Raw genomic sequence first — 19,558 nt, 5'->3', positions numbered from 1 at the left:
TAGGCGAATTGCAGTTGAAATAGTTCTGGCAGTTTTATTTACCCCATTATTTTTGTTTTCTATTAGACTAATTTATTTTTATTGGATTTTATTTTGTGCCTGTTCACCACTCTGGTGCCTGGGCAAATCCTGTTCCATCCATGTTGCTCATTCTAATGGTACCACGCCATCTCCTTTACAGAGCTGTGCCGCACGGGTGATTTGGGGCAGTTACGCAAGCGTTGGGATGCTGGGATGACCTTCGCTGCCTTGGTTTTGTCTTCTTGTCACCTTTGCAAAGTGAGATGTTGATCCTGTTAATGTACTTGCTGATTTAGCAGAAAGCAGATCTATCCCAAATGACACACTTGCTTTTATAGAGCCGACTGAGTCACAGGAAAGAGACATGGTTGAAAACTGTAGCTATGCTAAGGTTTTAAGTGTTCAAAATCAGAATTTTGGATTAGATAACTCAGGTCAACCAGCACGTGGATCCAGATATTGGATTTCCATAAAACTGGGGAATATGTTGGTGTCTTGGGATTTAATACAAGCATGTATTTCCCCACTGCCAAGTGGCTCTAATACGAAAGATTTTTTGGTTCAGAAGGGTGCATGTGGAAGATTTTAAGAAAGGTGTAATTTATTACTAAAACCATAATAAATGCTTCTGGTTTTATGCATTAAAAGTAACTCAGGGAGTCAGGTTGCACAATTTGTTTTTATTTTGTCCTCATAATTCCAGCTCATCCGGCCTCTGCCTACAAATATAAACCTTTTCCCTTTGCTACCAGGTTTATCAACGCTGATGTTAGACTCCAGATATCAGATCTGAATATTCACCAAGACTGTCATAAAGCTCATCTACAGCATGAGCAAGAACCTCATGAATATTTGTGTGATGCCATTAGACAGTCAAATGAACCCCAGGGACAGAGGGAAAGCTGCAGAAATCCTTGGGGCAGGGACGTTTCCTTGCTTTATCTTCTTCTCTGTGTGTGTCTGCAGCAACTGCAATATCTCAGAGGACCTTTTTTCATGGAGTGTTTATTTTTATGCAATGGTCAGATCCCATTGAAACGAGTCTTGATCAGTTGAATTTTCTTTCATTCAGGTTGAACAGGGTTCCATGAAATTCTTTTTTGCGTCTGGGTGAAGGAATTTGGACCTGCTGATTTACTCTCCCTTGTAAGGTTACTCTGGTGCAAAGTATTTTACAAACTGGGCCTGTGACCATGGCTAGAATTTAACTATAATTAGAGCAGGTCTCTTTTGTGAAAAGGTCATAGTCTCACAGCATGGGTATTTGGATTGGAACTTTACTTATTGTTTTTAATTCGTAAATAATGGGGCAAGTAGTTTTCTATTTCTTTCTTAAACTTTCTACAGTTTTACTTGTACCTCTTTTCAGACTCAACAGCCAACAGCGAGTCAAGTTCCAGCTGTAGTTAGCCTCTGACCACCTCATTTGTCATAGTTTAATAGCACAAGCACTTGCTAAAGGCAGGGTTCTTTCCGCACTCCGCATTGTGAAATAAATATATTATATCCCATCTGCTTCTGTTAAGGTGTCTCAGAATAGTTTCTTCAAAACAAAGGGCTCTTTGTTCACTTGGAGGTTCACAGAACAGAGTACAAGGTGAAGATAAGAAAAGGCATAGGCAGATGTTGGCCTTTTCCTGTGCTGTGTATTTCCTAGCAAGCTTCAGTAATTTCCACTGAGCTCTGTCGTCTCCTGCTCTGCACTGGGTGAAATGACTCTGCAAGCAGATGGGTCTTTTACTGGATCAAAAAGCTATTCCAACACATTTTCTTTTTTTTTTCCAAGGTTTTTTTTTTCCAGAAAAAGTATGTTTCAGTTCAAGAAAAGTATTTTATTCCGTATAAATCCAGACTCTTTATTTAGGCTTCAAGTCTTAAAAATGCTTAAAATATCGAATGAATCTTCAAAAGTGAAAAGTGGTTTAAAAGCATGGAAATTATGGGGTTTTTTTAATATTTTCACTGCATTTTTTTTTCTGTCGTGGTCATGTGGGAATATGTTTACCCTTTAATTCATCTGATCCTCTTTGCTGAAATGGCAATGTATCATTTACCCTTCAGGAGAAGAGCAGTAATATCCTGCTTCCACCTTTCCCTGAGTTTCTTCCACCCCTGCCAATGTTTGCTGTTACTTCCACAGCATCTTCAGCAACCCATTGAAAAAGGATGATTTCATATCTCCTTTGAGGAGGGTTCTGAAATGCAGATGGGCAAGCCCAGCTTTCCAACCCTTCCCTGCCTCTGGTTTTGCTCGAGCACAGCAGCGCTGGGAACACCAGCACAGCAAGCTCAGCTCAGGTGTATTTGTCTGTGAGGTGTGTCATGAAATCTTCTTAATAATATTTTTGTACTTTCATTTTTTTGGTTCAGATCCCACCTGAACATTTTCCTCCATGCTCCTGTGCTCCCTGGTGACATCCCCGGCAAAATGGGAAAAGCCATGTGTACAATCCACTTGATGCTCCTCTCATTTTCCCTTGTAATCCAGAGGCACGGGGTGACGATTGACTCAAAAGAGTCATCAAAACAGTTTCGGCATTTTCACTAGGATCTCTGGCATTCGATGCATTACGCATCCAACCGGGGGCTCCTGTGAGCAGGTGCTGCAGCCTAAAATGTGTTAATCAACATAGGCTTGCAGAAGAGATGAGCTACATCAAAACACAGATGTTTTATAATGAACACAGAAAGGTTGTTCGAAGGACATGAATGCAGCTACATGATGGAAAGAAAAATGGCTCATCCCTGCCAGTGTCTCTTGACATTACCAGTGTTCTCCTGAAAATCTATTTACGCAGCTCCTTTTCTAGCTCTTACTCACTGATTAAACACATCGCTGCTCACCTGAATTGCAGCTTTTGTTTGCTGAGGTTTGCCAGCGTTTGTTGTAAGGCTTACAGCGAAGGGACGAGCTGGAGAGGACACGGCAGGAGTATCTCTGTGAAAGCAGGATGTTAAAGTCACAAGTTTGCGTTTTGTTAGTTCCTGCAGGTTTTTAAAGGGTTTTCACTGATGAGTTTTTCCTTCTTACCTCAGCCCCTGGCTATTCAGTGTAGGGTGCGTTAGCAAAGCAAGATGATCCTGCCTGAGTGGTTAATTCTTTTGCCTCAGTGGGAGATTTCTGCACTCGTAAGGGAATTAGAATTATTTCAGTAATAAAAAAGAAACTGTTTTTTTTTTTTCTGCACGATTAATTCCAATCATCTGAGGCTGACCTCTGCCTTTTACGTGTCTTGCCGTAAGTTTCCTTATTTTTTCTGCTGACAGCATTTTTCTGTCCAATATAAATATACTTTTTTCCTTTTTTTTTTTTTTTTTGGCTGTCTGAGCATTGTCTGACACTTTCAAGAATTTTCTGGGGATTTTTTTCGCCTGGCTGTAGCTTATCTGTTATGTGCCATGGGATAAGAGATATGCCCTTCAGGTAGGGACCGTGGCTTATTTTGGACAGGGATTTAAACAGCACCTAACCACTGACAGCTTAGGCAACCACAGTGCTGATACTAAACAGCGGCAGTGACCAGGGTCCTCATCACAGACTCTTTCTCTGTCCAATATAATAGAAAATAAAATATGAAAGTCTCTCTATTACAGTGTTCTCTATCAGAAGTAACTTCCTGTACAGTTATAGAGCTATAAAGGTACTTTACTGTCTGTGTAGTGAAACTCATGCATTTTTGAACAAGTGTGCTGAGGAAAAAATCTCACTCTCTGTCATGAGAGCTGTAAAGTGCTTTCCCACAATGCGTATACATGATAAGCTATGAGAAAGAGCTGTCATACATCAAATTAGATAGCAATGTGGAAAAGTTACTGTTCAATGTGGTATCCACAGTGGTCTCTAAAACATTCTCTTTATTTCTACGTGTAAAACAGTTCCTTTGGGCCCTTTCAATTCCCACTGAAGGCTTTGAGAGATTTTTTCCATATTCTAGACAAATATTAATCTCACTCGTTTAATCCCCTGTAGCACAGAACGGTGGCTTTTGGAGGTGTCAATACTTTGCTGTGTCCTTCAGTGACTCTCAAAAATGCCACTTTGGCAGTTTCATTATTTGAGCTGGCTCTTCAGATTGATGTGTGATTTTTATTATTAATTTTTTTAGCCTTTTTTTAACTTTTTTAAATGTGTAAGTGGTAGGCTGGAGGGAAGTACAATTTCCTTCCTAAATCAGAGAGGTATGCATGGTATAAGGAAAACCCACCATCTGCTGGGGTCCCTGTGCATGGGACCAGAAAAGCTGCCACTGTGGTTTCTGAATGCAGAAGCACCAGAAAAAATTTTGCTTGAGCTCCCAGATCCTTACCTTTATCAGCTTGGAGGGGACTCACTCTGCCCACGAGATAAAGCACTTAATGCTTTTAAATGGCTCTTCTTGGACCCACGTGATCCCCTCCACTGGCGGTGCTTCCATTTCAGCCAGCGATAGCTTGCCCTTCTGCACAGCCCTGGCCACACCGCTCTTGTTGCAATGCTTTCTGCCTCTCTCTTCTTCTGGGATGCAGCCCAAGAGCAGCCACAGTTTGCCCCTAAAAGCCTCCTAGCCTCATTTTCCAGTACTGAAGAAAGGGAAATAGCATTTAATGGGGGCTTTGAAAAAGCATTGCAGCATTTAGGCCTCTGAAATTCAATATACTATATCACCATTTTTCACTACCCTTTGAAGCATTCTGCCTTGAAGCTTTTGTCTCAAACTCTCTTCTCTTCTGTGCCTGTGACACTAAGCAAAGCATTAGTGGAATCTTTAACTTGGTGTCAGTGCCCATTCCCAGAGAAGGGAGAAAGTTAAATGGCTCTGTAATGTCTCTGGTGAGATCTAAGATCAATTTCTGAAATGTTGATAGAGTGAGGGTTGGCATTGTCCAAGGGTCACTGCGTATTTCATTAATAGCTGATGGAGCAAACATAATGAAAAACTGTACTGCTTGCTGTGAGCAAGTAACACACCAAAACTCATTCATGCTTTTATCTTTCTTATCCTGATCTTATTTTTCCCTCTTTTTTTTAATAATCGGAGCAAGATGAACACCATCAAGGCTCTATGGCATGCCGCCAATCTTTATTGCCTTGTACAAAATAAATTGTTCCAAGGAACTGGGTTTTATGGCAATTCCTTCTCAATTTTCCTATATTTGTATTTTCATTGTAGCTGTTCCCAGACAGAGTGAAACAACGAACAGATTCAAATGCCTGATGAATTCTCTGAAATGCCAAACAGCAAAAGTCTTTGACTGCCTCATTGCCAAGGACAACTGAATTTCTTTGTCTGAATCAATTCTTATAATGCGGTGAACAATTACAAGAGCAGGAGGAAGCCTGGCTGTTGCTTTAGCCCTTCGTCTCAGAAGTCTGCACATCTACCAGTGTAATTTTCCTTTCCCTGAGTTGCTACAATTGCTGTTGAATTCATCATAGCTGAAAATAAAATTTACAAAGGGAATCAATTCTCGGTCTAGCTTCCTTCCACTTCATCTTTCTGTCCATTTGCCAGAAAGATAATAAGCCCTAGCAGTGTTAGCACAAACATAAACACTGGGCATTAGGAAATGCCTCCTTGCAATACTGCTGTCATCACCCTAACCTTACATTTTAAATGCTCAGAAGGACTAGGACTGATGATTTATAGATTATCTTTTTTGAAACCTTTCTTTTTCTGAAAGCAGCTTAAAAGAAGGCATGTTAAAATGTTAATATTTCCAGGAAAAATTTCTAAAGACAAAAGAGGTGAAAAGTACCTATCAAATTTCTTCACTCTGATTTATTTAGTGGAAGGGGTAAAGTCTTACTTTCTATTTTTTTTTCTTTTTGAGAAATGCAGGCCCCAAAGCCTAATTCATCTGAAGTAGCACATGTTAAATAGCTGGTAATGTGCTGTTAAAGAAGGAAATGCACAGTTCCACAGCAATCCTAACTGCTGTGTAACTGTATTTTGTGCTGCACTAGCAATAAACCAATCATTTAAACTCACGGTAAGGGTTTTGTTATTACGCAAACACCTAGAAGAGAGACCATTAAATTCCCGATTTGACCATCGTTTCATAGACAGTGAAGATGAAAACACAGTTAGGATTTTCTCTACTTTTCGGTCCCAGTACAACCACAGCTGAATTCCCCCCAGCTGGAGGCAGCTGAAAGGGCTGAAGCGGGACCACGGGGCAGCTGCCAGACATGGGCCATGCCCCCCCCGCGGGCAGGGGCAACAGCGTCACGAAGGGCCCTAGGAGCCTCTGCTGTCCTCCGTTCTCTCTCTGCCCTCTCCATCTTCCCCCTCACCTCCAGAAAGCTCGGCTTTTTGAAATAGTGGAAGGTTTTACATGTCCCTCCTAAGAACATGTATTCACCCACAAAACTCAAGAATGAAACACTCACTTCTGTTAATGCAATCAACTACATTAGCAACATATTTATTTTTTGTCTTTTCTTTCAGTTATTTTGCCTTTTAATTATCTTTCTTTGTAATAGATAAAGATAGTCACATTCTAAATTCAATCACCCTGAAGAACAAGATGAAATAAAGAAATTCAATCTTTTATTATAGAACTCTTCCATGGGATCCAGTGGTGCTGTAATTTTACCATTTAGAAATTGCCCTTTTCATTTCTCTGCTGCTCGCCTTTTCTTTTTCCTCTGAACAATAAACTGAAAAAGAGTCTCAGTTACAGGATACAAAACATGTACTTTCTGTACCAGAGCACCACAGCTTTTTCATCTGCTTTTAAATTTGTCTTTTTGTCCAATCAGTAAAGAATGAGCTGTCATTTTTTGAAAGATAATCTGAGATAAAGCATTTAAAGTAGCAAAATACCAGTTGGATGTCTTCTGGTTTACAGGAGAAGGAGAACCGTGCAGAATGGTTCGCTTTGGGTCCATACGCAGTGAATAGAACAATGTAATATTAGTGCTGTGTGAAGCTACTATTTCAGTGGCCTATGTCTTTAGCAAGTTATCAGATGTTTTTTCAGCTTGATGTCGAAGTGCCTCTCTGTGTCTTTTCTGAATCTCAATGTAGACTGCCTCTGCTGTAACTGCTGACCCCACAGAGGCACTTTGTCAGTGCTGGCCACTGACGGATGTTGGGTTTTGGCCTAGACGGTCTGCTGTCTAACAAAACTTTTATCTAGAGAAGACAAGAAGCAGAAGTGAAACACCTTCTGCCAGTACCTGGGGATTTTGGGGTTGCAGTTTTCTGTTTGTGACACCATAAGCTATGTTGGACAACAACAAAGACATGCCCCGTCTTGCTCTGCTGGCAAGTTCAGCAGGTTATTCACTGAAATCTCATCCTCTTCAGACAATGCTGCTGATAATTCTACTTCTGTTTTTCTTACAGTTTGTTGCTCACCCCAACTGCCAGCAGCAATTGCTCACCATGTGGTATGAAAACCTCTCAGGCTTACGGCAGCAATCTATAGCTGTGAAGTTCTTGGCTGTCTTTGGGGTCTCCATTGGCCTGCCCTTCCTCGCCATAGCCTACTGGATCGCTCCCTGCAGCAAGGTACAAACTCATTAAGGTGCATGGTTTTTATGGTATTGCTATCCAGGGCCTAGAATGAAGTCACAGATTTTTCTGTGATGCCATTGGAAAGGGGTTCATGCTATCCTTTAAGATTGCCCCAGAGGAGAGCAAGCATGAGGTGTTGCTTGATATACACAAATGGAGCTATTAGGCATGGTTTGAGGTTTGTCTTTACAGGTAATAAAGGTGGGGTGATGGGGGAAGGAAACGTTGAGACAGTGAGTGACAAGAAAAGAATAGGAACAAGAAATGGATAGGAGGTTAACAACATGGGAATGAGGTGAAGAAAGAATAGAAGAACCACCAAAATGGGGAATAACTAAAGGAGAAGATCTTTGTTGCCCTTTTAGTTAACTCTGATGTTTAAACTCTCTTTCCTTTTACGTACTTTTTGTTGCAGGTTCCTCCCATCTTCAGGGTTCCTCTCTTCCCTTTCTTTCTATCTGATCTTGTGGTTTTAGTTAGTGGAGCAACATTATGGCACATGTGCCTGAAACACTGGCAAGCCCCAGGGGACTGCTTAGTGCTGCAGAGAAGACTAAACTTAATCATACAATCTTTATGGTTTTGAGGGAAAAGATGATGAAACTTGGAAAGCTGCTGTGTACCTAGATACACAGCATCAGATAGAGCAGGAGAGTTTTGCCAAGACCTAGAGGTCAAAGGACCAGAGCCAACCATTAGCTTAGGTAAAAGCTTGACTTGTCTGTGGCATGAAATCTGTAGTGAGGTTTCCAACCTGAGTGACAAACAGCTTTTTCGGTACTCTCCCCACAGAAGAAAGGGGTGGCAGGGAAGAAGATAATTTCCCATTCAGCAATAGCCAGCAACATCATCTATTACAATGTAGAGGTCTTCAGGAGGAGGCTTATCAGAGATACTTAAATTTGATAAAATGACTCCTGGCGCTGGTAATTTATTCAGTCTTGAAAGCATCTTCTCCCATTTCCTTTAAAAGCCAGCAAGGAATCCTTTCTAAATTTGTCAAGCCCAAGAAATCATATATCCATGGATGGGTTTTAAGGAAAGACTATAATCTGAAAAGATTTACGTTGGTGCAATCAGACAGACCATTTGAAAACAGTCTTCCAGAACATCTGAGATAATAAAACGTGTTTAAGGCTTGTTGTCCTCCAAAATATTTCCAAGTACTTTCTCTTAGAGTAATTGAGAATGTAACTTCATTTTCTCAAGGTTTGTATCAACTCAAAACCCCACAGCTTTTGTGAACACTGGACAGGACTCCGGAGTTTCACACAGAGAATTGCATGTGAAAGCCGGGCTGTGTTGCGGGTGGCTGTGGTTAGGTCATAGAGGGAATTCATGTGTGGAATTACCACGTTGATTCTGTTATGTCAGACCTCAGTCTAGCAGGGCTTTATGAAGCTGTTTAATTTCCTTCAGCTCTGTTGAATGTGCTGGGAGTTGGCATATCAGCCAACAGCAACATTTGTGGTGTATTCTCAGAATTACAGAGGTTGTATTTGAATATAGCAATAGGTGGGGAGAACAATTAGACTAGAAATATGTGGAGAATTTAAATGAAAAGCATAAAAACTAAGGGGAAAAAAACTAAGGCAAAAAATTCAAAATAAATCAGTTTTACAGCAGAAATAAGAAATGATTGAGAAAGGTTTTTGGTTTTAATTTCTTGAGGTAGGTGTATTAAAATTAAAAAAAAATAGAGGGAGAGGGACTTAACTTTTCATTGACTGTGATTTCATTACACTAAACCTTTTGTGCATTCTCATTTTTCAATGTCCCTTTCTTTTCACTCCACTTTAGACTGTGAAAAACCATACAGAAACTTCTGTCATAAAGTCAAATTGAAAGTTCTTTCAGGCAGGAATTGTCTTTTAATGCATGGCTTTGCATTGATCAGAACAATGTAGTCTTGATTTTTCACTGGGGCCGGTGATAGAAATAACTGAATAATGAATGCATTTTTCTCCCGTGATTTGGTACCTCACCCAAAATAGTCATTATTGCGTTCAAGGGCTGAGGGTTGATGCATGAGCCTTGTATGCTCTCATAGTGGTATTGTAGACAATTTTACACAGGCAGCATATCCACTGAAAGGATGGTGAAGTTAACAGAAGATTTGCATGTGATGCTCTGAGCAGCCCAATTTTGTCCTGCTCAATTTTACAAGTGTTTTGTTTGATTTTTAAGTCATGGAAACAATCTTGATGTTACACAACTGGGTAATGAAATAATTTTTCCATAGTAACGATCAGCTAAGATATTTCACTTAAATCAAATCAGACCTGGCTTAAAAGACACATGGATGCCCAGGCATGAGTCATTTCTGGGCTAAGACAGTGAGAAAAAAGAAGGAAATTTCTGTAATGTGGAATACTGTTTATAGGAGCTGTCCTGACCAATACCATAGTGTATCACATTCTTAAGATGCATTGGTCAAATTCTGCAGTTTCACATAGGGTAATAGAGTAATTCATATCTCAGAATAATTCCTTCATGGATGTACCTTAGCAAGGAATATATTTTCAAGCCTTTAATCCCTAACAGAAAATTTTCTGTAATAAAGCTCTGTGGAGTTAGGATATACCATACCAAATACCACCCTTGAAAATTTAGTAAATCGTATTAACTGGAGTTTGCAACTGAACTCTTAAATCTTCTTTTACATTCAGTTCCACAGAGCTGTCTTTATTAAAACCAATTTTAGTGTCGGTTGTTCATTCACCTCTGGATGCACAAACTGCTGACAAGACGCACGGAGTGTAAACCTATCCTATCCCGAAATATCTGTGTTGACTCATGCATCTCATGGAGGCTGTGACTCTGAAATGAACTGTTGCTTTATATGTTGGTGTCCAAAACTTGTTTCACCAGTGATCAAAAGAGAAGATAAGAGATAGAATGGAAAAATTGCACAGTCTGCTGCCCAAAAACGTAATGACAAGAGCAAGCAGGATTGTTTGGGCTGTCTGCAGAACTTCAAGAAGTATTTTCTTTCTTCTCTGGTCAGTTGAAGTGCACATTCAAGTATTACAACACTAACAGAGATCATTTATACACGGCTGTCATTGCCTGGGTTGTTCTCTGGCTTTCATGTAGCTGTGCTGGGGATTTATGGACCGTAGATCCCACTGGGGATTGTTTGAACACTGGATCTTTAATGGATCACTCCACCTAAAGCTGTACCTATACCTTTTTACTCAGGGTATTTTCCTCCCTAGTTAAGCTACATAAAATTATCTACAATATTCTTCATGCTTCTGCTGTGAGCATAGTACTGAAAACAGTGATGTGTTTTTTCTTTATGACATTTTTATCTTTATTTGTTCCTGTCTCTCAGAGCAGAGATTAATTTCCATTTGGAAAACTTTGTTTCACTCTCACATTTTTTTATATTTTCTTTTTGACATGCCTGCATGCTTCATTATTTTCCTATAATACAGATAGGATACTAAGTCATGAAATGAGCTATTCTCTTAAGAATGAACCTTTGTATTCACACATTGGCAGTGTTTCTGTCTTAACAGTGACAGCCAGGCACTTCCCTGCAATCCCGATTTGACAAAAATCGATATTTTGATTTTAAAAAGTAAATGATAAATTGATACATCCAAGTAGTTGCACACCTTGAGTTTATCTGTATCGTGTTGCTTGAAAAATATATCTTATTTTCATGAAACATTAGGCTGATGGGAGGAATTGATGCTTCATTAATTTTTTGCAGAATATCCTAGTCAACACTTTCACCTCCTGTAGCTCTTAGCTAAAAATCAGGTTTCTGAAAAGATATGAAAAGCATCAGCTCAAGAAAAATATTGTAAGATTTCCACAGTAATAAAGGGGGTAAAATGCTGATGTAACACTGACTAAAGGCAGACTTTTGTTAAATCATTAGACAACTAAGTGAAATTACCCACAGAATTCATTTGGTTCTGTAATACACAGGATTATTGCTCTGATAACCAAGGCTGTGCAACTTTAATCTCAGGTCTCTTTTTCTTACGTTTCTATAGACAGCAGAAAAAGCCCAATTATTTGGAGAGAATTCATGATTCGATAGAAAGTGCTTTTTCTCTTTTAGTGAATTCAGGGTAGAAATGAGTCTCGTAGAGACTGCAAATGCACTTCCTTAAAACTTTGTTGGTAAGGCCCCATACTCCTGTAGTTGTTGTTATACTTTACTCTTGCTCTTTGAGCTCTCTCAGAGAGGTCATATAAGGAAAACATCTGAGATGATTATTACTGTATGGAGCATTGTTCAAACATATCCCATCAACCCATCAGGTCTGTACTGGAAATATAAATTCCACTACAAAATGGAAATCTACCCAACACCAGCCATAAAAAGCTGTTGAGAACTAATGTTACACCAAGGTTTACAGCAGAGGAGTGAACCAGCTTCACAAGTGTTGGGACTGGTTTTAGCACACTTCATTTACTCCTACATCTGCCATAATATTCCCAGACTAAGGAAACCTGGGTTTTGATTCAGTGCAATATCTACCCACTTAAACACATCGTTGCTGACCTCAGAAAGAAGCAAACATGTTAATAAGGGCTTGGGGATAGAGCAGATTTTTTTCGTCTTCTTTATTGGAAAGTCTTTCTGGTATTTAGAAACATTCAAATTTTCCAATAGGATTTACTATTCTGTCAACTTTATAAATGATTTATTTGACTTTTTAAAAATTCAGAGAAAAAAAAGAAATAAGAACCAGAATTATAAGTCTTCCTTTAAATTTCTGCTAGACCTAAAGAGCCCTGCTTTTAAAATATTTCCTGCTCTGCAATGATCAGAGACCTGGGCTCCTTTGAACAAAGCTGCTATTGGAAGTAAGTAAGAAAACAAGGAATTTCCTTTTTCAGTCCTTTTTTGTATTTCCTATGAAGTTTTATGATCAAGTCAGTAGATGTTAAGAAAATTTTGAGGATACCTTTCATCAAGGGAAAATAATCAATGAGTAATATACTGCAAAAAAAATCCCCTTTGCTTTGAGGGGGTTTTGGAAAGGGCGCATACAGGACGGCACTTGCTTTGCTGTCTATTGTGTCCAACACCACAGGCACACCTAAAAAAGCTTCTACTCTCACACCTTTCTGGAGCAATGCTTTCTTAGATCACAGAAAACGTAAAATGAAAAGAGTGTTATTTAAATTAATTAACAAACAGAGCTTTTCAAGAAGAATGGAACAAATATTAGCTGTAGTGAAGAGATCTGCTGCTCTGATTCTTGGCTTGATGTATTGAAATAAATCCTTGTGTTCTGGGGAGTGAATCTCCAGCTTTTGTAGTAATTATGGGAGAAGACTATCATACCAAAGTGTATTAAAAGCGTTACTAAAGAATCTTTAAGCAGAAGGCTATTTCCTACACAGCGTTAATGAACCAAGAATTCAGCATTAATAAAAGATTCTAATATATAACAATGATGTAAGGATGAAAAGTGGGCCCATCATTAGGATTTATATTGACCCACGTGAGTACATTCGTATAACACATATACATACAAACATGTCTCTTGTATAAATGTCCTGTCTCTTCATTTTCCACTTACCATATGGCCAGGACAATTAGATATTATATGCGGGTATAAAGGAGCAATATGAGATACTGCCATGCATAGAAAATTATCCAAAGTGTAACTGCAATGCATAATGTCTAGTAATAGCAAAGGACAACTTGAACAAAGCTAAACCCCGTTTAGTTCATGATCTAGAATTCATTTCTGAATCCTTTTCACCTTGGGCAAATGGTTCAAACTTTTATAGGAAAAAAACTTGCAGGAGGTGGATAAGGGAAAAAAAAGGTCTTATGTCTTGTGTATGTTTCATTGCAGTTGGGACGGACCCTCCGCAGTCCTTTCATGAAGTTTGTGGCACATGCAGTTTCTTTCACAATCTTCCTTGGACTGTTAGTAGTGAATGCTTCAGATCGGTTTGAAGGAGTGAAAAATCTCCCCAACGAGACCATCACGGATCATCCAAAACAAATATTTAGAGTCAAAACAACTCAGTTCTCATGGACAGAATTGCTGATCATGAAGTGGGTATTGGGTAAGCAAAACCAAAATGTCTACAAATCTTCCAGGGAAATTCAACATGACTAGAAATAGCATGATAGACAGTGACAAGACAAAGGAAAAAAATCCAAACCAAGCAAAAAACCCCAACAAAACCCTCAAAAACAAAAAAGCCGACCATGAGGCTAAATTAGAAGTTGATGGCAGTATTTTGATTAAAACAGGATCAAAGAAGACTTTGATCTTGTCCACTGCTTTTGAAATTACTGAATGCTGCTTGGCAAATTCTCACTTTTCTGGTTTTCCACTTTCCATGGTGAATGCTATAGATATTGCCTGTTTGCCTGTGTTAGTTTAATCATTGCATCTTAAAGAAGGTAATATAGTCACAGAAACTTCCAGCTTCACTATAGGACATTGCTCTATATCTCAACTGAGCAGAAGTAAGTGTGTCCATTGGGAGGGGAATGACCACCAGCCCGTTTTATTACCCTGCCATGAGATCCTACTATAATTCACTGAACCGCAGTTTCTTTATCTGCAAAATGGGTATATTGTTATTTACTTCTTTGTAATGCACTCTGAGATCTAGTGATGAAAACTGCTAGGTAAATAAGAGTTGGATTTTATGATATTCATAGTATGAAATTGTTACTGGTAGGACAGCATAGCACTCAGATCTTTTAAAAGAAATTGTTATCGAACAATTATAAAGTAGGGATTCATGTGGATGAACCCTTCAACTGCAAAAGTCTGTCACGTGCACAGGTTAAACTTCCAGGGAGTCATAGGCAAATTCAGATGTATTACTTTTCCTATAGGCGCGATTTATTCCTGGCAGGTCAGCTACTTTGAACCACTAATCTAAACAAGTTCAGAAGGATTTATTGGGAAATTTAGCTTATCAACTCTGCAGAATCTTTGTCTACCTCTTCTGTATCTATTTTTGCTCAGGACCATGATTTTGATTCTTTTCTTGCAGCAAATAATTCCACTGTTCCATAAATACTGATGGCATTAAATCCCCATGAAAAATAGGATAGGGCTGCTCTATCTGATGACTTCCTGGTCACCATTTCTTTGTTCCCTCTACCCGCAATAATCAGAATCCTATACAAGATATTAGACTGGAAAAAACTGAATAGATGCCAGACTGGATAGAGTAAGTCTGTAAGATATATTTTTAAAATTGTATTAAAGCAGTTGGACAAGATGATTAGATTTTAGACTAGGTATTCTTTTCTTACAGGCAGTAGGTATCTGTCTGCCCGGTGAGCTGCTGAGAGATGAAGAAGAAAACATTTCATTTAAAGTGAAGTTTTTCACTTTTCTGGGAGAAGAAAGGTGATTCATTGTACAGAGTTCTGAATATAATGAGATTTTCTAATGACTGCCTACATCAGCACTGACAGTCTTCTCTGGCCATTTTACCTGTCTGCCTACATAAAGCTTCAAATAATGTTTCGGCAATACTAAGGTGAAAGTTTGGTTCACGTGGCCCCCAGACAGCTGGCACGGGGGCTTGGGCACTTGCCAAACCCCATATGTGACCCTGAACTTTAAGGACTGTAAAAGCACTAAGGGTGGCGGATTGCCCAGCCTTTTGTTGCAAAGATCGTATAGGTATTATAAATATGTATATATAAGTAGAAATATAATTAAATAGAAGTAAATGCTATAGATAAATATCACAGGTAAAGTTGCCAAGACATGTTTTTCCAAAGAGGCAAATGTAAATAGACAGTAAGAATACGCTGAAGTATAATAAATCTAACTAACTCTTGTGTACTAAATATACATAGCTATATTTAATCCTGCTTGGCAACACCTGCAGTTGCTGTCTTCAGTCTCAACAGTGTAGGTGTGCTACCTACATTTTGATTCATAGTACAATCGAAAAGTGTAATTTTATTTATTCTCAGTTTGTAAATCCCTTCCTTCTCTTTCTGTTCTTTCTCTTTTCTCCTTCATACTGTGGCAGCAATGATGAATGCTGATGACACATTACTTGTTCCAACCATAGCAGACCATTTTTGAGAAATTAGTTTACAGGTCCCTGATCTAGGTTCTTTTTTTGGGGAGAAAATTGGCTGTCTGAGTTATCTGGCTGTCAACCATAAAATTATGACGCATGTCCAGAATCGCATTATTCGAGGATAATGTGCTATATTAGCATAGCATAGTGTGGCCACAAGTGAGCACAACCTGTAATAGCACTCCCTGCAATTAATCTTGCTAGAGATATGAAAATTGACCCACGTGTATATATTTTAAGAGAAAACTACCAGCAGAATTTCAGACTGGAGTTATGCAAAAAGATACCATTGCCATCTCCAGCTCCCAACTATTTGTAATGCAGGCGAGTGATGGAGTAAACCGAGCAGAGGCAATGACTTTCAGCCAGGCAAGCACTTCATTCTGCTCCAAAAATCCGTACCAGAGGCTTTACTTTCCATTAACCTGCACCTCTGAAATGGCTGTAGAGCATCGCTGGATCAGCCAGGTGGTGTTGGCAGCCCATTTAACATCCCCGTGAACAGCCAGATAAACAATAGCATTTTAGGTGGGAGAACGCCTTTTTGGTCTCACTCCTCTTTGTTATGAATGAGCATCCAAGGGCTGCAGATGATAAACCTGTCAGCACAGAGAAATACCGCAATGCTTTAAAAGGAGAACTTGCCCCTTCGTATATGGGGCACGGCAACTTCAGCTCGTGCAGCTGTGGCTCATTGTATGCCTTGGCTACCTCTCCCCTGCGGCCAGATCTTCCCAACTCTTGCCTTCAAGTGAGAAAGGCTGGGATTTTCCTCAGGAGCAAAGCGTGCACTGGAAGAAGGGAGGCTTCATTTAGGGAGACAAAATCCCCACTGCAAAAGCAGCCGAGGTAGCAGTTAAGCTCTGGGTAGACGCAATCTGAGCACAACTCTCACTCTTAATCCAACAGCCTTTGATGGATCTAGGAAGGCTCAAAGGCAGCTCTGCAACATCAGCTGCTCGTGATTTATGTACCAGGCCAGTGGATATAGAAATCTGACAAACTGTTCCTTTTTGTGCGCAGGTGGTGAACAGCCCTTCTTACACACTTCTGTTTTTCTTCCAGACGGGCTGTGCCTGTAGCTTGACTCTCCTTCTCCAGCTGAAACCAGAAATGCCCATCAAGGTGACATTTCTGATTATGCCTGCTGTGGGAGAACAGGCACAAGAGACCTGCAGAAGCGGCTCATGTCCCACCTCTCTGTGCATCAAAATCAGGGAAATGACCTCTCCCAAAGCCGTCAGGGGGCCTCAGAAGCACCATATTGAAATGCAGTCACAACCTGGCAAATCTGCTTTGCCTAGTTGCCTTCCCTTATTTCTGTTCTTACATCCCATATTACGTCCCATCCCCTGAATTTTAGTGTTTTGACTTGAGGAGAAACTTTGAATTACTCCCTCAGAGTGTATATAAAATTACCCAGCAGTACTGACCGAATAATTACTGTAACTTTTCTACTTGTCCTGAATAGACATTTTTCCATATGTATGGATAAAAAATGATTGCCACACAGTTCACAAAAAGAATGATGTAAATTATAGGCCAATAGTGTGATACTTTCATAGAGTGATTCTAATTTTAGTCAGTCTACTCAGTTTTAGATGTTCCTTACTTCATTAATCTGCAACTTCGGTATATTAAGTGACCAAGATTAGAAATAAATTTGGATGGGAGAGTTAATATTTAAACCAGAAAAGACATTTCTGGGTGTCAGTGAACGAGTACTCTGGTTGGCTATATTACCATGCATGTGATATTTCCTGAAGTGCTTTAGTACCTTTATACGACACACATGCGTAATGCTTAGGCTCATCTCTCCTGTCTATCACTTCTGGGATACCTTTTTTTTTAGCTAGAAATGTTTCTTCAATATTTCATCCTCGCTTCAGGGCAGTTCCTGAGAAAGCAGTTCTTCCACCTTCTCCCTTAGACTATTTATTAGTAAATCCTACTCATGGACCTGCCTGGAGATTCCAGGGCTATGGAGGTCAGTGGCTGGCGGTGCCTTGGCTGCCGGTGGTGTCGATAGCTTAGCTTTCCTTTTTCTCTCAAATCCTTCCCCGTGCACAAGGACTGACAGCAGCAGTTCTTCACTCCTCCAGCCTCCAGCTAGATTCACACTGACTTGTTTCCTTCCCTATAACCCAGCTTTCAACTGCGCCTCTTGGGACTCCATGTGCTTCCAGGAGTCTCTGAAGTAGCCGAGCAAATGCATTGACATGCCACACCACGAGAGCTTCCAGCAAAAGGATGAAGAAGAGTTCACAAAAAGGACAAGGTTGCAGGAGGCCACATGGAAATTGGCAGGCACTGCTCCTGCTTGATTAAACGTAAATTTTGCTGCTGCTATGGAAACAGGATTGGGTAGAGTGCAGGAAATATTTATCAGGGGGTTAAATATTCCAATATTTTAGCTATTCAGAAGCAAGATTTTGGGCCTGGAGCCCTGCTGTGATTGAAAGTTGGGCAAGTTGGTGAATTTGACCTGAACTCTTGGCTTCAGTTTGCCCATTGAACTGGCCTGTCCTCCCCAGCACTCCCCAGTAGAACATGGATGTCAAAACATTTAAATTTTCTGGGTTTGGCATTTAGGTTTATCTGTAAGTCTATTGTCAGAAAGATCCTAAATTCAGACTAAACTCAGGGTTTTCAAAGTGGTAGATCAGACTTTAATGTGTGGAAATTCATTATTATTTAATATATAAAGCATTATGAAAAGTACTCCAAGGGCAGAACTTCTGTCTTACCGTTTCTCTAATCATACTGTATTTACCCCTGGATCAGATTTTCTGGCGCAAAGATCTGTTTCCGCTCTCAAAAGAGACTCACCCACTGTTTTAGGGAAGGAGGAAAACATCGGCAGAGCAAATGATACCATCTTCAGTGGCACAGTTTAGCAAGGAGGTTTTTGGGGACAAGAGAGGAAATCTACATTTTTCCAAATAGATCAGCAGTAGGATTTTCTAATGTCTTCAGTTTTTCTGAACATGCTTTTTCTGACATCACCAGAAATCTGCTTTACCATTGACTCATATAGTGAAATCTTGAAATTTCTGCCTCATATGCACAAGTCATACAAGCTTGAAGTTTTTAATGATTTTTAATAAAAAATTACACAAACCATTCTCTTGAGAAATTCAGTATAACTGAAGAGTTATTTGTTTTGATCTGAGAAGGTACTGTTAGCCAAGAAATGGGTCTGGCTGAATATAAAAAGCACCTTCCGTGTTTGCCGGTTAAACGTGCTCTGGCCTTTCCACAGGCATGATATGGTCAGAGTGCAAGGAGATCTGGGAAGAGGGGCCACGCGAATACGTGGTGCACCTCTGGAACCTGCTGGACTTTGGCATGCTGTCCATCTTCGTGGCATCGTTCACCGCCAGGTTCATGGCTTTTCTCAAAGCGACTGAAGCACAACAGTACGTAGATCAGTACGTTCAAGATGATGACCTCAATAATGTCACCCTTCCCCCTGAAGTTGCTTACTTTACTTATGGTAAGATGCTTTTTGCTCTCTAATGCTTCCTGTTCTTTTAGGCTAGTGTGTGGCAGTGCTGAAAGCAGCCTTCTTTTTGTGATATTTATGTTGGTTTTTTTCTAATTAAACCAAATTATTCTTCTCAGATCTATCCATTCCAGCCATCATCCTAAACAGTCAGAAAGGAATTGAGATCTGAGCCTCATTCAGTCTCTGATCTTGTGCTAAGGCTACATTCAGGTCAATCACATCCTGACAAAATAGCTTGAGCAACAAATAATCAGGAACTGGGAGTGAGCAGAATATAATTTAAATTACAGATGAATGAACCTGCTTGGTTTTCCAAATGTGAGAGAGGGTAGATGTGTGAACACACGTAGGATCTGGAGCTGCATTTCTAACTGGTGGTGTGCTGTCCACCTCTGTTACATCCAACACCTGTATAATGGAAATACAAATACAAATCACGCCCATAAGCTGCTGCTTCTCCAAGAGGAAAACCTTT

At 39.8% G+C, this 19,558-nt stretch overlaps 1 protein-coding gene across 1 annotated transcript in view; it reads left to right on the top strand.

Moving 5' to 3' along the window:
• TRPC7 (transient receptor potential cation channel subfamily C member 7) overlaps nucleotides 1–19,558 on the top strand; it is a 72,782-nt gene that overhangs the window by 33,180 nt on the left and 20,044 nt on the right. Inside the window, exons 3-5 of the mRNA XM_059825305.1 lie at nucleotides 7,353–7,517; nucleotides 13,358–13,574; nucleotides 18,838–19,071. Of these exons, the coding sequence (XP_059681288.1) occupies nucleotides 7,353–7,517; nucleotides 13,358–13,574; nucleotides 18,838–19,071 (616 nt within the window). The remainder of the gene's footprint in view (nucleotides 1–7,352; nucleotides 7,518–13,357; nucleotides 13,575–18,837; nucleotides 19,072–19,558) is intronic.

Source organism: Gavia stellata, chromosome 16 (genome assembly GCF_030936135.1).
Source record: "Gavia stellata isolate bGavSte3 chromosome 16, bGavSte3.hap2, whole genome shotgun sequence".
Taxonomy (NCBI): Eukaryota; Metazoa; Chordata; class Aves; order Gaviiformes; family Gaviidae; genus Gavia; species Gavia stellata.
This window is presented reverse-complemented; position numbering and strand designations above follow the sequence as displayed.